Source organism: Euprymna scolopes, chromosome 40 (assembly GCF_053919585.1).
Source record: "Euprymna scolopes isolate OS-2025 chromosome 40, ASM5391958v1, whole genome shotgun sequence".
Lineage (NCBI taxonomy): Eukaryota > Metazoa > Mollusca > Cephalopoda > Sepiida > Sepiolidae > Euprymna > Euprymna scolopes.
The window spans coordinates 31,991,142-32,008,501 of NC_136521.1; the positions used below are offsets into that span (position 1 = coordinate 31,991,142).

Genomic DNA, 17,360 nt, shown 5'->3' on the forward strand with positions numbered 1-17,360 from the left:
TTTCTCTCTTTCTCTATCTTTTTCCTTTATTTTTCAAAGGGACATCAAGTACCATTTATAAAATTTTAAGTAAGACTTAACTGAGAATTGAACTTTGTTCTCCCCGTCCATTAGTGAGCACTTTTACCATTATGCCAAATGGGCGGTTAAATTGATGGATAGACACACTAAAACGTTGACAGATTTACAACATATAATTCAAAGAAAAACAGAAATAGCATTTACTTTTTCACGGTTCCTGCTAAGGTATTAATAGCAAATCCATAAATACTTTCTAAGTCGGCCCTGCAATGTTTCGCTGATTATTTTGCAATAGATAATCTTTTTTTTTTTCTTTTTTTTTTTTTTTTTTTAGGATATTTGTTTTGAGCTAAGGAGACCTCTTTTTTTATTTTTTCAACTTCTGTTTGAAATTCTTTTTTTCATCTTTCTTATGCGTGAAAAGTCAGCGAATATATTTGTTTGGCAATGACGTTCGGCAGGTGGAATATCACCCGCGAGTATTAATGCCCTCCTCTTCCTCTCAACTGGGTCTGTTTATAAGCTGAAAGAGAGAAAAAAAAAAAAAACACTCCTCGCTGGGATCAGTTTCGGTGCTTGCAGCAAAATTAAATTGAAACTCTACCTTCTTGTAGAAGAACCTGCAGATGAGTTGATAAAATGGTAAAAAAAGAAATAGACTGTCGAGTTCAGAGGCACCACTCTGTGTATCCAAACGGAAGCTCAAGACCCCCATTTTGGTTGCTCTGCTTTTCAGCTCTCCACATCGACCGGTGATTCTTTTTTTTTTTTTTTTTTTATCAACCGTTTTTCGTTCACAACTTCGGCACTCCATATGCAGGTCGTGAGCCGCCCGCTCGTATATCTTCAAAGTTTGCCACGAACCATGATGCTATTTTAAACATCGATAATAAAATTGTATTTAATTAGATCTAGTTACTTGTCTCCCCTAGTGGGCAAAGTTAGAAGATAAAGAGTCGTATTTCTGTTTTATCCTCATCATCATATCATCACCATCCTCTTGAAACACCACCCATTTTACATACTGACACAATACATATTGTATGATTTTTAGAAATTGACTTCGAAACTAACTTATCTCTGGCCAAGTATTTATTTATCCCACTTTCTCAAGTCCATTCTTATCACTTTCTTGGATCAAGGAACGGCTACCGGTGGCCGTGATCAAGGCCAGGTTTTTGAGTTAAACTGTGCCATAAAATACCAGATTACAAAAACTAGCAAAGAGAGCAAAGACATTCGAGAATTTGACTAAGAGGTGATGTCAATCCTGGCAGAACAAAGGACTTGAAGTAATATATAAACAAATGTTTTGTGGGTCGGAGAAAGAGACCCGAGAATGCAGACCAGATGTGTGTAATGGCATCCATTCCGTCATCTTCCACTTAAACCTCCATCAACGTCTTCCTATCTCTACAACCGATGAGCATGGTTGTCAAAATAAATATTGTTAACTGATTGAAACAACAGCCTATTTCAACAAGCATATGCAACTAAGGTACAGAGAACCCGACAGACGAATACGCATGAAAACGGCCCTAGTAAAATTTATGCATACTTTCTCTACACTCGTTCGTAATACAATTTAAACTGTTCTACATCTCTTAAGACAAGAATTTTAATTCATTTTTTCAACGTTAATGTGGAGAATCCAGTTCCCTTCAAAGAGGCACTCTTGATATTTTTTGTTTTTACATATGAGTCGCCACTTATCAAAGCAAAAAGCCACTCAAGATGGATAGATTGTTCAATGATGAAGAATATGATGAGAGGATTGAACATGATGAATGGAGTGAACAAAGTTCCATTATTTAGGAGGCCGGTTTATGACGAGTTTTTATTGACATTCGGTTTTGAAAAGGAACATGTGGTAGGGAAGTAATCGTGGTAACATGTTCCACAGGTGGAGCGTTCTTGGTGTAACATTTTCATTGATAAAATGTTCTTTATATATATATATATATATATATATATATATATATATTAGTAATTTATGAAATATATATAGCGATTAAGCTACACTAAATATTCGGCGTTTCATCCACTCTAGGATTCCTCAGGCTTATGCGCGAATTCTGTGGTTGTTTATCGTTTTTATATAGTCCTCTTCTATTGCTATAGCTAACTAAATCCTCAATAGAAGAGGACCATATAAAAACGACAAACAACCACAGAATTCGCGCATAAACCTGAGGAATCTTAGAATGGATGAAACGCCGAATATTCAGTGTAGCTTAATCGCCATATATATTTTATAAATTACTAACTAGCTCTACCTACGTATTGAGCACTTTTGAAGTAAATACTTAAAGTTTACGCATAAATCTATACTTTCGTATATTAATTTTATGTGAGTAAATGAAGTAGTTATATATATATATATATATATATATATATATATATATATATATATATATATATATATATATATACATACATATTTTTTTTTACGCTTTCTCTCCTTTTACATGGTTTTCATATTTTGATTCATTCAATCTATTTCTATTTTTTTTAATAGTCAGCGACAAAAATATCCGTTATAAAATATGAATTAACTTTTTTTCTTTTTCTTTTCATTATTGACTGACTTTGCCGGATTTTTCAATGATTGATTAACAAGTTTAGATGCTTTTCAGAGGTATTTTCATACAAAACTTATCTAAAAACATTCTGACGCATAAAGTATATTTGTGTGAAATTTCATAAAAATCGCTCCAGCCATTTTAGAGCCCATAGAAAACGAGCTAACACACATAAAGTGCCTTTTATATATATGTAGATATACATATGTATGGATATATATATATATATATATATATATATATATATATTAATGAAAACAAAAGGATGTAGTTTTTACCTGATATACGCAATGGTAAACTTCAAACTAATATAAATAACAGCATTTTTATATAGATAATTTAATTCTAACTGAATAAAAAAAGCTCAATACGCAATAGAGAGTAGAGCTTATTATAAGAGAAAGAAAATTAAAACTTGAATCAATCAAAATTTATTATTCGACTGAATACTCCAAAAAACAATTTACAAAGTCCTTATTCCGCAGAGTTTCAAAGAATACTATTCTTATTCTTCTCATCAGAATTGATCCAAATTTTCCATTTTGGATCAACTCTAGAGGATTTTCATTCAAGCTGAAATATTATGCGTGGTTTGTTTTTATATTAGATTTTTACATATCCAATATTTTTTCATTTTTTTATTTGGAATTTATAACTACAATAAATTGCGGTTTCACTTAATGCCTTAACTAGCAAATTCTAGCATTGCTACAAATATAATTTGCTGATTTCTTTATGTCCTCTGATGAGAAGAATAATAAGAATACCATTCTTTGAAACACCGGAATAAGGACTTTGTAAATTGTTTTTTGGAGTATTCAGTCGAACAATAAATTTTGATTGTAAAGTTTAACTTACAGTTTTAATTTTCTTTCTGTTATATATATATATATATATATATATATATATATATATATATTAGTATTTCAACCCGGCGTTGCCCGGGTGTTTGGATGTGTATGTTGAGCAAAAAAAAAGTGGTAGTAGGAAGGCAGGCTCGAACCTGTACCGCGAAGGAGGAAAAGAATAGGAAAAAAACCCCAATGTCTTTGCTGTTACGACTACCCCCAAACCGGAAGTGACGTAGGTTTAAATTAATGCTAGACAATCGAAAGGAGAGGATGACTTTAAAAAATATCGGCGAAAAAAGCAACCCCCCCCCTGTTGAAAAGTGCTTAGTTGAAGGTGAAGATATTAACGTATTCAGCCAATTTTTCGATATTTGTCATCTGAAAGGTTGAACTTGAAAACCATACTGATCTTGGTAAAATCCGTTGCCTCTGTCAAAAGTTTAAGGCAGACATGCAAACATACATACATTTATATATTGGTAACTAAAACTTTTCGACTCAAACTGATTAAAAAGCTTGCCCTATCTCTGAATACTCTTTCTGTAAAATTTCAAATGTTTAGACCAGAAATTGTCTGAGTAATTTAGTAGAGACCGCAGAGGTTAAATTTATAAATATATGTTTGTATGTCTGCTCAACACTTTCGACAGAGGCGACAAATTTTCTCAAGATCAGTATCGTTCTCAAGTTCGACCTTTCAGATGACAAATATCAAAAAATTGGCTGAAAACATTAATATCTTCACCTAAAACTGGGCACTTTTCTACAGAGGAGGTGGGTCGCTTTTTTCATCGATATTTTTTAAAGTCATCCTCTCCTTTTCATTGTCTAGCCTTAATTTAAAAAAATGTCACTTCCGGTTTGGCGGTGGTCGTAACAGCATAGACGTCAGGTTTTTTTTCCCATTCTTTTCCTCCTTTGCGGTATGGGTTCGAGCCTGCCTTCCTACTACCACTATTTTTTTTTTTTTTTTGCTCAACATACACATCCAAACATCTGGGCAACACCGGGCTGAAATGCTAGTATATATATATATATATATATATATATATATATATATATATATATATATATATATATATAAATAAAAGCGAAAATGTATGTATGTATGTGTGTATGTTTGTGTGTCTGCTAAAAACTTTCGACAGACACAACAAAAATTCACAAACTCGGTATCATATTGAAGCTCCATCCTTCGCTCAAAAAATATCGAAAAATTGGCCAAAAACGTTCATTTTTTTCACCCCAAAATCGACAATTTTCGACGGGGGGGGGGGTCAACAAAAACGGCCCTCTCGACCGGTTCTATGCATGCGTCAGATGACGTCATGACCTGATTTACTTTAAATAGTTGAAAAACTGAATAAATTTCATGTATGTCGCGTTAGGTTAGTTGATTAGCGCGTTGGTTCATTATCTAAATGTTTTAGGTTCGAATCGTGGTGTGAGATGTCCTTTTTTTGATTTTTTAAATTTAAATATTGAACCAATGTTATTTAAGCCATTTTTCACGTAACGTTCGTTTTTCTGATTTTTTTTTTGTTTTACTTCGCTTATCCACCCCCGACCACACACCAAAAAACACCCGGGTACCCACTGATTTTTTAAATTTTAATATCGAAGCAGGCTTATTTAAGCCATTTTTGACGTGTTCGTTTTTCTGTTTTCATCGTTCGTTTGCCTTACATTAGTTTTTTTGTGTTTTTTTTCCCCGCTTAAGTTTTAATGTTATTTTTTATTTTACTTCGCTTATAACAAACAAATTTTGTCATTGACGTCGTCGTCGTCGTCACGCTCGACGACTTCAGGGCACGCACCTGTCAATTTCGTTCTTACTTAAATAAATTCAAACATCTTTCAGTAACTCATTCTGGCTGGCCGATTTTTTTTTCAAACTTCGCCTCAGGGCTTTGGGTTCGATCCCCCCCCTTTTAATCGGCTTTTGTCAGAAAATTTTGCTGCCAATGGGTCAAAGTTCAAAAGATTTGACCTTTGCGGTCTCTAGCAAACTATTCAGCCAATTTTGGGTCTAAACATTTGAAATTTTACATAAAGAGTATTCAGACATGCAGAAAGCTTTTTAATTAGTTTTTGGGTGAAAATTTGGCTGCCAAGATTTCAAAGTTGAAAGAGTTTACTCTTGTAAACTCTACCAAACTCCTCTGCTAATTTTGGGTCTAAACACTTGAAATTTTAGGTGTAAGTTACCTTGACACGAGTCAAACTTATATATACATATATATATATACATATATACATATATATATATATATATATATATATATATATATATATATATATGCACATTAAGTTATGAACAGTACAACGTGCCTGATCAAAGCTGGGCTGAACTGCTAGTACGCATATATATAGGTGTGTGTGTACACACTCATCTAGGCGATATATTCAAAAAGATAAACAAATATCTACAAAATGAATATAGTTCACTATGCCAGCAGAGGCTCATTAAGTGCTCTCGGCTACTGGCCTTATGCCAAACCAAATGTTAGAAATGTATCCAATTTAATATCCACGTGCAAGACAGAGAACAAAAAAGTTCAACAGTCCCAAATCTACTCTCCCCTCCTCCTGCATCTGAATAAAAAAAAGGAGGGATAAGCAATAATCACTTTTTTGTGCTCTCCCAGGTGACACAATTGTTTTTACAAATAAAAATTAGACTTCAAACAACTGTTAAAATGTTCCTCTTCTTAGATAAACAATGTTTCAATTATCTCAAAGTCTAGCATTATCTTCTTTCTTTCTGCTCAGGTGAGCATGTTTTTGTCCCGTGTGGGTGGTTATGATGCAAGGGAATCATTATATAACATACTCTACTCCTTTCGTACTTCATGTATCACAATTTGTAGCACTTTTTTCTTTTGTTTTAGCACATTTTTCTTTTGTTTTAGCACATTTTTCTTTTGTTTTAGCATATATCTTTTTTTGTTTTAGCACATTTTTCTTTTGTTTTAGCATATATATTTTTTTTTTTAGCACATTTTTTTTTGTTTTAGCATATATTTTTTTTTTTTGTTTTAGCATATTTTTTTTAGCATATTTTTTTTGTTTTAGCACTTTTTTTTTGTTTTAGCACTGTTTTTTTGTTTTAGCACTTTTTTTTGTTTTAGCACTGTTTTTTTGTTTTAGCACTGTTTTTTTGTTTTAGCACATTTCTTTTTTTGTTTTAGCACATTTCTTTTTTTGTTTTAGCACTTTCATTTTTGTTTATGCAACACATAAACTTCTTGTACACCCTTTTAATTTGTAAAAGTTTGGTAATATTCGAGTAGTGTTGCCCGGTTGTTTTAAAAAAAAAATAAACAAGACTTGGGTGCCATCAGCTAGAAGCGAAACCGAAAGCAAAAATTTTGTAAGCAAAAAAAAAAAAAAAAAAAAAAAAAAGGAGAAAAATGCCACATGCTGGACGCGAACTTGCATAATTTTAGTAAGCGAACATGTTATCAATGGAACCATAAGGACACAAATGTTATCATGTTGCAAGTTTAGCTTTTTAAAACAAAAGATGACCCTTTCACGCATGCTCAGTTTGCAAATCGCATCAAAAACAAGATTTTTATCTACCCCCCTCTCAAACAAAACAACATTTCTACATGAAATAATTGACGATTTTTTCCAATTTTTTGATATTATGTGTCCAAGAGATCACTCTTTCTAACGATACCATGTTCATGCCTGTATGATGCGGATGACAAAAGTTTTTTGTGGACACACAAATACACACATGACTGAGATTTATATAATAGACTAGCGGGGGGTACCTAGCGTGGCCCGGGTGTTTGTAGGTGTGTGTGTGTGTGTGTGTTGGGGTGGTGGTGATCAAAACAATTCTGTTTTAAAAAAAAAAAACTTTGGCCGGGTGTTTGAAGGTATAAAAGAAAAAAAAGGTTTAGTAGGAAAGTAAGCTTGAACCCCGAACCTTTGCCGTGGAGGTGGAAACGAAATAGAAAAAAAAAACCCTTGGACCTAACCATCTCGATCACGAGTAAAGGGGAATGAAAAGCATCTTAATTTAACGTTTATAAAATGAAATTGACAGGTGCGAGTAACTTAATCATGTGATGTTTGACTTTGAAACATGACATTGCTGCAGCCCAGTTTTCGCTTGTTTTATACTGAAAAGCGAAAGATACACGGGACACTCTAAAAATCTGGAAAAAATAGTGCGTGAAAGTCGGGCAAATTAAATAGACAGGCGACCCCCATTCGTAACTCTTAGATATTATCATTTAGACGTGATATAAAAAGTTTTAAGAAAGAATGAGCTGACCGAGAAGTCCAGCGAAAAAAGCCTTTTACAGACATACACAAAAAGCGAATATACATGCATACATTTATAGATTAGCATGGATACCTGGCATTACCCAGGTTAACATTAAGTTCGGTTTGGACACAGCTGTTATACTAAGGATATTGAGCACTTTCATTGCCCCCCCCCCCTCTCTCGGTCAAAAATTTATAAAATAAAAGAATGGATAAATGTAATCGTCCAAAAAAAACAAGTACCTAACAACCTCTCGGCAGAAGGAATATTAAGAGAAGCAGCTCTTCTCCGGATATTGAGCACTTTTTATTGCCCATACACTGGACCCCCTCTAAAAAAAATAAAAGAATCAAAACAACTTTTCTTTCAATCAAAATAGCGGTAAGTACCCATGCGACCGACAAAAAAAAAAAAAGCCACACTAGGCAGGCTTGAACATGAAATGCGAAAGAGAGAAAGAAGGAGAAACGTTATAGGCGAATGCTTTTTGCCCTCAGTCATGTACTTATGACGTCATGACGTTGAAAATAAGGTTTTTAAACAGTTTTAGTTTGATACGTGTGTGTGTGATTTGTGAAAACAATGACGTAAAAAAAATACCCCCACTTCCAAAACGTGATCCAGTTGACTGCCACAGAATTAATCTTTTTTTTTTTTTCTAATTTTCACATATTATGCGTTCGAAGGATTGCTCTTTCAGATGGTTTTTGACCTGATCAGATGCGGTTGACAAAAGTTTTTAGCAGACATACAAACACTCACACTAACACACAGACGACTTTCCTTTATATATTAGAATAAGATGCTGAATCTTTTTGAATTCTTCAGTAATAGTTTTCCATCTTAAAAGACCATTGTGCTAGGCTGATCTTGATTGGAATTTCTATTAAAAAAAACATGTTCCCATGTTACTCACCATTAATGATCCATTCATTCATTTAGATTCTCCTGTACAAAGCAAAAGAAATATACATACCTAACTTTTATCGTGGAAGAGAGATTATAATTATGGAATTAATAATCTCACTGTAAAAAAATAAAAATGAAAACCGAAAATTATATATTCAGTGATGTTTGATTTGTGTTCCAATGATCTTAAGGAAATCTTGGAATAACAATGAAACACAGAGCATATAACGATTTTTATTTGCCATTTTTCATATCTATCCATAGCCTTGAGGCCATCCACAACTTTCTAGATGCTTTTGTAATGAGAACATTTTTTGGGGGGTGATGGTGCTGGCCCCACGCCCAACCTTCCCAGAAGGTACATACCACGCCTAGCCTTCCCAAATGGTCATCCATCTGGTACTGGCCAGGCTCAATGTTGCTCAGCTTTGGTGATCTGGTGATAACCGGTGTGTCAACGTGATTGTGCCATATATCCATTTTTCATATAGTGAGTGTATATATATAAGTTATATATTTGGATTTTACCGTCACTGGATTATTTATCTTTTACCAGACTATCCATTCATGTGTAATCACCTTTTACTTCACCATATTCTCTCTGCTTCACTTTTTTGTTATCAAGTAAGATCTTTGACTTACTTGTTGTTTCATCAAATACTTTTGCATGGAAAATCCGATCCCACATTTTGCTAATTCCTACCCTCTGATGAGAAGGAAAGTATTTCTTCGAAACTCTGTGGATTACGGACTATCCACTTATCTAGTGTTTCCTTTTCAGATTAATGTTTTTAACTCATTTCAAAGTGTTTTTTAACATGTTTTATTAACTGTTTGCTCGTATATATATAATGATTATACTGAAGCTGAGTTAATTTATGTTTGTTTTCCCTAATGTTTTTTTTTTTTTTTTTTTTAGTTAATCACACAAATTACGAGGTGCCTTCAATAAGTTTCCAGACTTTTTTCGTACAAGCATTTAAAATTGTTGTAGATTCTTGAAAATTCAATATGTTATTGCTATATATCTTATGAGATGGCTGACCAATTTTTATGATTTCACGTTAAAATAAACAGCTACAGCAGGAATTTGAAAGCCCCCTACTAAAGCCTGATAGCTACAGCTGGTGAATTTCAAAAATGCAATCTGGATGTGAGGCTACTTTAGAAGAATGATATGTAATAAAATTGTTTTAAACTTGGAAAAAATGCCGCAGAAACGTATGGAATACTTCAGACTTGCATGAATCGAGCATCAGTTTTTGAGTAGAAGAAATTCAAGGAAGGCAGAGAGTCTGATGGATGATGAGGTGTGGGAGGAATAAGGAAATCAGAACACCAGAGTTGATTGGCCAAATAAAGAATTTCATGGATAAGAACCGTCATGTGTCTATAGAGACAATAAGTGCACAGTTCGATGTTGGTGTGGGAATTGTACACACAATTATTCACAAGGAACTGAAGATGCAGAAGATTTGCACAAAGTTTGTCTCAAGGGTGCTATATCCTTGTCACAGACTATTTGACAAAGATGGGCATCAAGGCAGTTCCTCACCCTCCCAATAGTCCAGACCTTACTCTTTGTGACTTTTGGTTATTCCCTAAGCTCAAGGAAAACCTTAGAGGCTATCATTATGAGACAGTTGAGATTTAAGAGGCTCTGATGAGGGTCATGGACACATTTACACAAGAGAACTTCGATGGGGCCTTCAAGAAATTGTTGGACTGATAAACAAGTGCATTGCAGCCGGAAGAGATTACTTTGAAGGGGACTAGAGTTTCATGTGTGTACTATCAGTAAAAGTGCCCGTACGAAAAAAAGTCTGGAAATTTATTGTACATGCTAAAATATTTCTCAATTTCGGGACTGGAAAAGGAATCCAGCTCTATAATATTCTGCTTGTTCCTTCCTTCCTTAGTTAGTCTGTACGTTACACTTTGAAAAAGGTAAAATGAAATTTTTGAAGAGCAAACTGCTTCAAAAAAGGCCAATCTGACAATCTTAGACAAAACTATGAGAGTGACCTCCCTTTTAATCTAGTTTCATTTTCAACATTCTTATAATAATAAAACATGATCATTGTTGTAATAGTTTGAGAAAGGAACTTGTAGTAATTTCGGCATCTGGAGAAAGAAGTCATGTAAAAAAGAACATTCAAAAGAAACAGGGCAAAAAGGAAAATTGTCTACCAAGAGGTGTTGGACTGAAGAAGTTAAGATTCTCCTAAATGGTTTTCTTATTTATATTAAACTATGTAGCACAATATTACTTTCTGAGTATTTATTAATTTGTCTAATTTGGGTCAAGAAATGTTAATAAACTCATGTTTGTTGTGTGTTGGTTTTTTGTCCAAAAAAGTTTTTTTTTTAATTTTATTTTATTTTTTTTTATTCTATCCAGAAAAAAATCAGGCTTATCAAAGCATTTGTTGATTCAATATCTTGTTCCATGGAATTTTCACGGGTCCTGCTAGTTTGAATTGTTCTAATAAGTCATAATTTAGAATTATAACATAGTCATTATTAACTCGCCCCCCCCCCCCCCCGTTTTAATAAAAGGCATTCCAACCCACACCTGCATCCTTTTCATATATATATATATATATATATATATATATATATATATATATATATATATATATATATATATATATTAGTTCTTTTCGCATCGACATGTGCTTAATCAAAACTCTGCCGTCTGGAACACATACTTTTTCCCCGGCCACATCTGTCCTTTTTTTGCTCGTCTTTTCTTCCTCTTCATGTGCTGTGATGTCACTTTGCACACTGGCTTGGTCATTTGCATATGTGTCATATGGCTGCTGTTGCTGCTATACGTGCATCAGTGGCTCTATCAAAGAATTAACTCATCACGTAACTTTTACTTTTATGACGATTTGAAAAGTTAAAATGTTTGAAATGGAAACTTATGACGATTATGAAAACAGAAGACATTCTAGACACACTGCTAGCATTAAAACACCTGGATTTATTTAGCAAGTACAGCACACCATTAGTGGTAATCAGAAGATCGTTATTTTCATGGCAAGTGCTCGTTTGAGCTCCAATTTATTATCCCTCCTTGCTAAACATTCACAAAAAAACATTCGATTAACTATTAAGAATTTTCACCGAATCAATTCCATGAACAAAGCTTCTTTCTTAGAACTTCCTGCCTGTAGAACACTGTTCTGCTGGCCTACTTCCTGGCTGACTACAATATGGTAGCTTTCAAGTCCAATGTAAACAAATTCTTGTTGAGCCGTCCCCTTAAGTAATCAAATTTTACCCAATTTCCATTAAAAAAAAGACAAAAAAAAACTTAATAGTAATCTGACAACAAAAACATCAGATAAGTTGGTTTTTTTTATTATAAGTAAAGATAATTTTACATCAGAAACCCCATCACACCAAAAATTGATACATATGCATTAATTTGTCTCACAATCTTAAACCCTATAATAAATAGCAATGTGTAAGTACCAAACTGATCCACAAATAATGGAAGCAACAATGTCAATCTTTTTTGATAACGCCCCCCCCTCCCATTGTTGATTTATACTCCCCTCCCCGCTTTTTTAAAACCATATCAGTTGTTAACATGTTTTTTCTAATTTCTTTATGTGAGCAATGATTTTTCTTTCATTTCTAATGTTTTTAACATCCGGTATCTAACGTTCCCTTACCTATTTCTCATCTAACGGTTTTATATATATCTTAAAAAAAAAAAAAAAAGAAGTCCACATCTACCAATAATCAAAGAATATATTGAAGAAAGAAAAAAAAAAAAAAAAATTAAATAAAATCATGGTTCATTTTTTTTTCTCTACTTTTGGCCATCAAAAGTGACATGGTTTTTTTTTCAACTGTTCAGTCCTCCCATCCTAATGAAATAATTCAGATAATCTCTGCCGCCTGAAATGAATTGGGAAAGAAATCTTCACCATAAACGATAGATATTTTTTCCCTTTAGGTCATCAGAAATGATAATTTATTTATAGAAAATTAAATAATTGCGCAATTCTATGATTTCATAAGTGGAACATGAATTTTTTTCTTAATTTTTTTTATTTAAAGAAGAGATGTAGCGAGTCTCTGCTCAATTGTTATTTCCAGGCCAAGTGATCAACTGAGCTTCACTCTATGGTTCCTCCTCTACAAAACATTGATAACAAATACTCGTCTAGCTATAACCACTCCCCCCTCTCACTGTATCTGTGCCTAAGTTTAATGCAAATTCCATGAACAAAGTTTCTTTCTTACCTGTGGAATGCTGTACTGCAGCTTTGTGTTCCAGCTAACTATGACATGGTCGTTTTCAAGAAACAACTTCTTAAGCCGTCCCCTTAAATCAAATTCGTACCTAATCATTATACTGTTTCACTCACAACTTCACATTCATTAACTCTTATCCTCAAGTGGCCTTCAGGTCTTAATAAGTGGTGACCTCTGTGTAAAAAATAAAAAGTATTTTTCATTTGCACTTTTTTATGATAAAGTTTGTGATTAATGACATTTTCTTTCTTTGCTTTTCTTTTTTTCACCATAAACGATAGATATTTTTCCTTTAGGTCATTAGAAATGATAATTTATGTATAGAAAATTAAATTATTCTTTGTTAATTAAAAAAAACAACATTTTTTTTCTCTTTCAGTGAATTCCAATTCCAACCATAAGAGAATAGCCTATGTCGAACAATGTTTCGGTGCTGCAGGACAGGTAAGGACTCCCAACAAGATTCCCGTTCCTTGGGTCATTAAGTACATAAAAAAAATAATTACTGAAAATTATAACGGTTTAGAGACTTATGTTTTGACTTCAATTTTGGGTTAGTTTATATAATGATTTAGGACACACATGTAAACGACCATTCTGGAATATCGCATTTGCTGTTAACTAGCAGTTAAGCCCGGCTTTGTTCGGGCCCTATGTATTGTTCATAACTTTATGTGCATATGTGTATATATATATATATGTGTATTAAAAAGTTTGACTCGTGTCTAGGTAACCTACATCTAAAATTTCAAGTGTTTAGACCCAAAATTGGCAGAGGAGTTTGGTAGAGTCTGCAAAGATCAACTCTTTCAACTTTGAACTCTTGGCAGCCACATTTTCGCCAAAAAACTGATTAAAAAGCTTGCTGCATGTTTGAAAACCCTTTACATAAAATTTCAAATGTTTAGACCCAAAATTGGCTGAATAGTTTGCTAGAGACTGCAAAGGTCAAATTTTTTTAACTTTGACCCCTTGGAAACCAAATTTTCAACCAAAAACTGATTAAAAAGCTCTGAATACACTTTGTATAAAATTTCAAATATTTAGACCAAAAATTGGCTGAGTAATTTGGTAGACCACAGAGGTCAAATTTTTTTAAAAACTTTGACCCCAGTTTTGATCCCTTAACATTTATTGTTTTGGGCTCAAATCAAATTAAAAAGTTTGATCCATGTCCAAGTAACCTACATTTAAAATTTCAAGTGTTTCGACCTAAAATTGCAGAGCAGTTTGGTAGAGTTTTCAAAGGTCAAATCGTTGAACTTTGACTCCTTGACAGTCAAATTTCTGGCCAAAAAACAGTTAAAAAGATTTTCCTAAATCTCAATACTCTTTATGTCAAATCTCGAGTCTGTAGACTGAAAATTGACAGAATAATTTGGTAGGGAAATGTACACAGACACGCACACAGACAATTTCACTTTTATTGATATATAGATGTAGTAATACGTGTAGTGTTTATTCAGTGGCATGGTATTCCAGTAACGTTTTACAGATAACATTTGCAGGTGATTTTGAATCAATCAACACATAGTGAAAGTATTTCCAGTGTGAATGCATTTGAAAATGAATACTAAATTCTATTCCTGGAGGTCTGATCTTTTTAGTCAAATGTTTGTGTTTTGTAATGTGAAAAGTTTAGAGAAAAGTAAAAATGTAGATTTTTATTTTAAACAAACATACAAATTTTAATTTTTGACTAAGTTTTCATTGTGAAAATACAATTTTTTCTTTTTTGTATGCAACATGTTATTCAGTCGTAGTCTTCTGTTCTTATCGAAGGTTGAGTTTAATGTAGGAAATTATAAAGTTGACCATATCGGAATGATGTGCCCCCCTGTGCTTATAGTCACATTATATTTGAATAGAGAAGGAAAGAAAGCAACTTCACTTTATTAATATGATAGATAGATAAGAAGTATCCGTTTCTCAACTTTTCTTGAATTTTAAAAGCAAGATTAGAAGTTAGGAACATCTTTTTAATATTTTTCATCCATTTTTATTTTTAAGATAAATATGGATGAAAAAAAATGTTTAAGTTTCTGATGGTAATCGATATGGGAATAATTGAAACTCTATAGCAAATACTAGAAACAAATAAAAAAGCAATTCTCTAGTGTAAGATTTGAACCCATGATAACAAAATAATGGAACTAAAGATGAATGCTTTATGCACTAGACCACTGATTAAATGAAAATATTTTGTATTTTTAACATAATTAAATGAGACCATGTTTCAAGTAAGTAAACCAAAAATTGACAAGTTTGGTAGACCATTCCTCAGACAGACAAGGTCACTTATATAAGTGAGCTTAGCGAAGCTCACTATAAATTTGTTTGTAAACAAACTGATGGTTTGAGCACTGTTGGGACAGGCGGATGTGGATTTAACACACACTCAAGGAGAAATATTTACGGCACTGATTCGTGGTTCGATGGTTAGAGCTGCCGACTATCATCGCGACGATTGTAGGTTCGATCCATGGCTGGGGAAAGGTTTATATATATATATTCATTTTAAAAATTTTCATATATATATATATATATATATATATCTGAAAATCTTTTGGGGAGTACAGAACTTAATAATGGCTAAATACAAACCAATCATGATGATTAAAAAATAAAAAAATGAAAATAAAGGTTAGCTAACCAGGTTTTGTTCCACGCTCAACAGAGCAAAATCGAGGAAAATACGATTAAAAATAAGTCATGAATATGACCCGGGGGGGGGGGGGAGCGAAAAGTAAATGGGGGCAGGGGGGGGCATTACAAAGAAACTAAATTAAGTTCTAAAAGATTTTCTTTTTGCTTGCAAAGACTAATAAAAATAGTTTCTAGAATTTTTAAATGAAAGGGCGCTACTACTAAAATTTGTGGCACACGCATGGTTATTTATAAGGTGCTCGCAAATCGCAGAACCATACGTATTATTCAGAATATCCGAGAGTGAAAAATTTGCATAATGAATCTTTGATGGTACATGTTGTTTTAAATGGAAATCCAATCTTTGCGCTGTTTGCCCAACATAGTGAGCACTGCAACTACATTTAAATAAATAAATAATAGAATTATTATAGTGGGGGGGGGAGAACATCTTTGCAAATGTACGACAACATAGGTCCGGTTGCAAAAACAATGCATGGATTCAATGCAAAATAAAACCGTCGCACAGACAAAGAAATTTGATTAGCAAATCGGTCACTGATATTACCTAGCCAAGGTAGATTTAGATAAACAGGACATCTATTAACTATAATTTCTTTAGGTTTGTAAAAATGACGTTGCACATTCTTATGCTGGCACGCCTATTTCGGATGTTCTGAATATGTATGGTTCTGCAATTTGCGAGCACCTTATAAATTTGCGAGTACCTTATAAATAAATTAAAAGAAAATCTTTTAGAACTTAATTTAGTTTCCATGTAATTTTTCCCCCTTTTTTTCTTCCCCACCATATTCATGACTTTTTTTTTTTAATCGTATTTTCCTTGATTTAGCTATGTTGAGTGAGGAACGAAACCTGGTTAGCTAACTTAGTTTTTAATCGTGTTGATTTGTCTGTATTTAGCCATTTTATATATATATATATATATATATATATATATATATAAAATGTCAGATAATCTTAAATTTTAGGGCCATTCTAACGTTTTAGAGCAGTTAATCAATTTTTTTTTTGTATGAGAAATAAAGGATTTTTTTTCAAGGTGGGGGCTTGTCACTCAGATTTAAGGTTAATGATACAACAAAGAGAGGCATTTTTAGGGTAGGTTTGTCATTTGGATCTAGATTTAGTGGTAGTGTATATATATATATATATATACACACTAATTTTTCAAATGTGAAAAATATTTAAAAAAATAATTTGGAGTACTAATTGCTCTAAAAAAGCAAGAATCGCCATGAAATGGGGGATCACTATACATTAAATTTATGTGAAAATTATTCCCCTCTATTTTAGATTCTAAATTATTTTTGTTGTAATTATTTTCTTTTTTTTCCACTAAACTTTTTTTTAAATATAAAAAAAAAATGCCTAAAAAATAGAATCTTATTTAGTTATTTTTAAATTGGCAGTAATTTATTGCTACAATTAAAGTTTGAAAGTTAAGTATATTTGAAAACTAGTATTTCTTGAAGGAACCGCTATTTTTATCAAAGAACCGTAAACCACATTAATTTTAAACTAAAAAGTTTTTTTTTTTTTAAAATAAACTTGTAAATATAATTCACAAAACTGTCCTATTATTAAACAGCTGCTGCTACAGTATTTAACTGAACAATCAAGTCAAAGTGTTTATTTTTGCTGAAAAGGAGTTAATATTGGGGGGGGGGGGCTAATCAAAAATTGCTGGTACCAATGGAAAATCAACATAGAATTATCAATTTAATATATAAAAATGATAAAAACATTAATTTACTCATTAGTTAAGTT

The 17,360-nt window shown here is 32.7% G+C and overlaps 1 protein-coding gene across 1 annotated transcript in view; it reads left to right on the forward strand.

Moving 5' to 3' along the window:
- The window catches only part of LOC145265650 (pleckstrin homology domain-containing family F member 2-like), a 219,959-nt gene that overhangs the window by 173,554 nt on the left and 29,045 nt on the right, over positions 1–17,360 (forward strand). Inside the window, exon 4 of the mRNA XM_080121717.1 lies at positions 13,303–13,367. Coding sequence (XP_079977843.1) covers positions 13,303–13,367 — 65 coding nt within the window. The remainder of the gene's footprint in view (positions 1–13,302; positions 13,368–17,360) is intronic.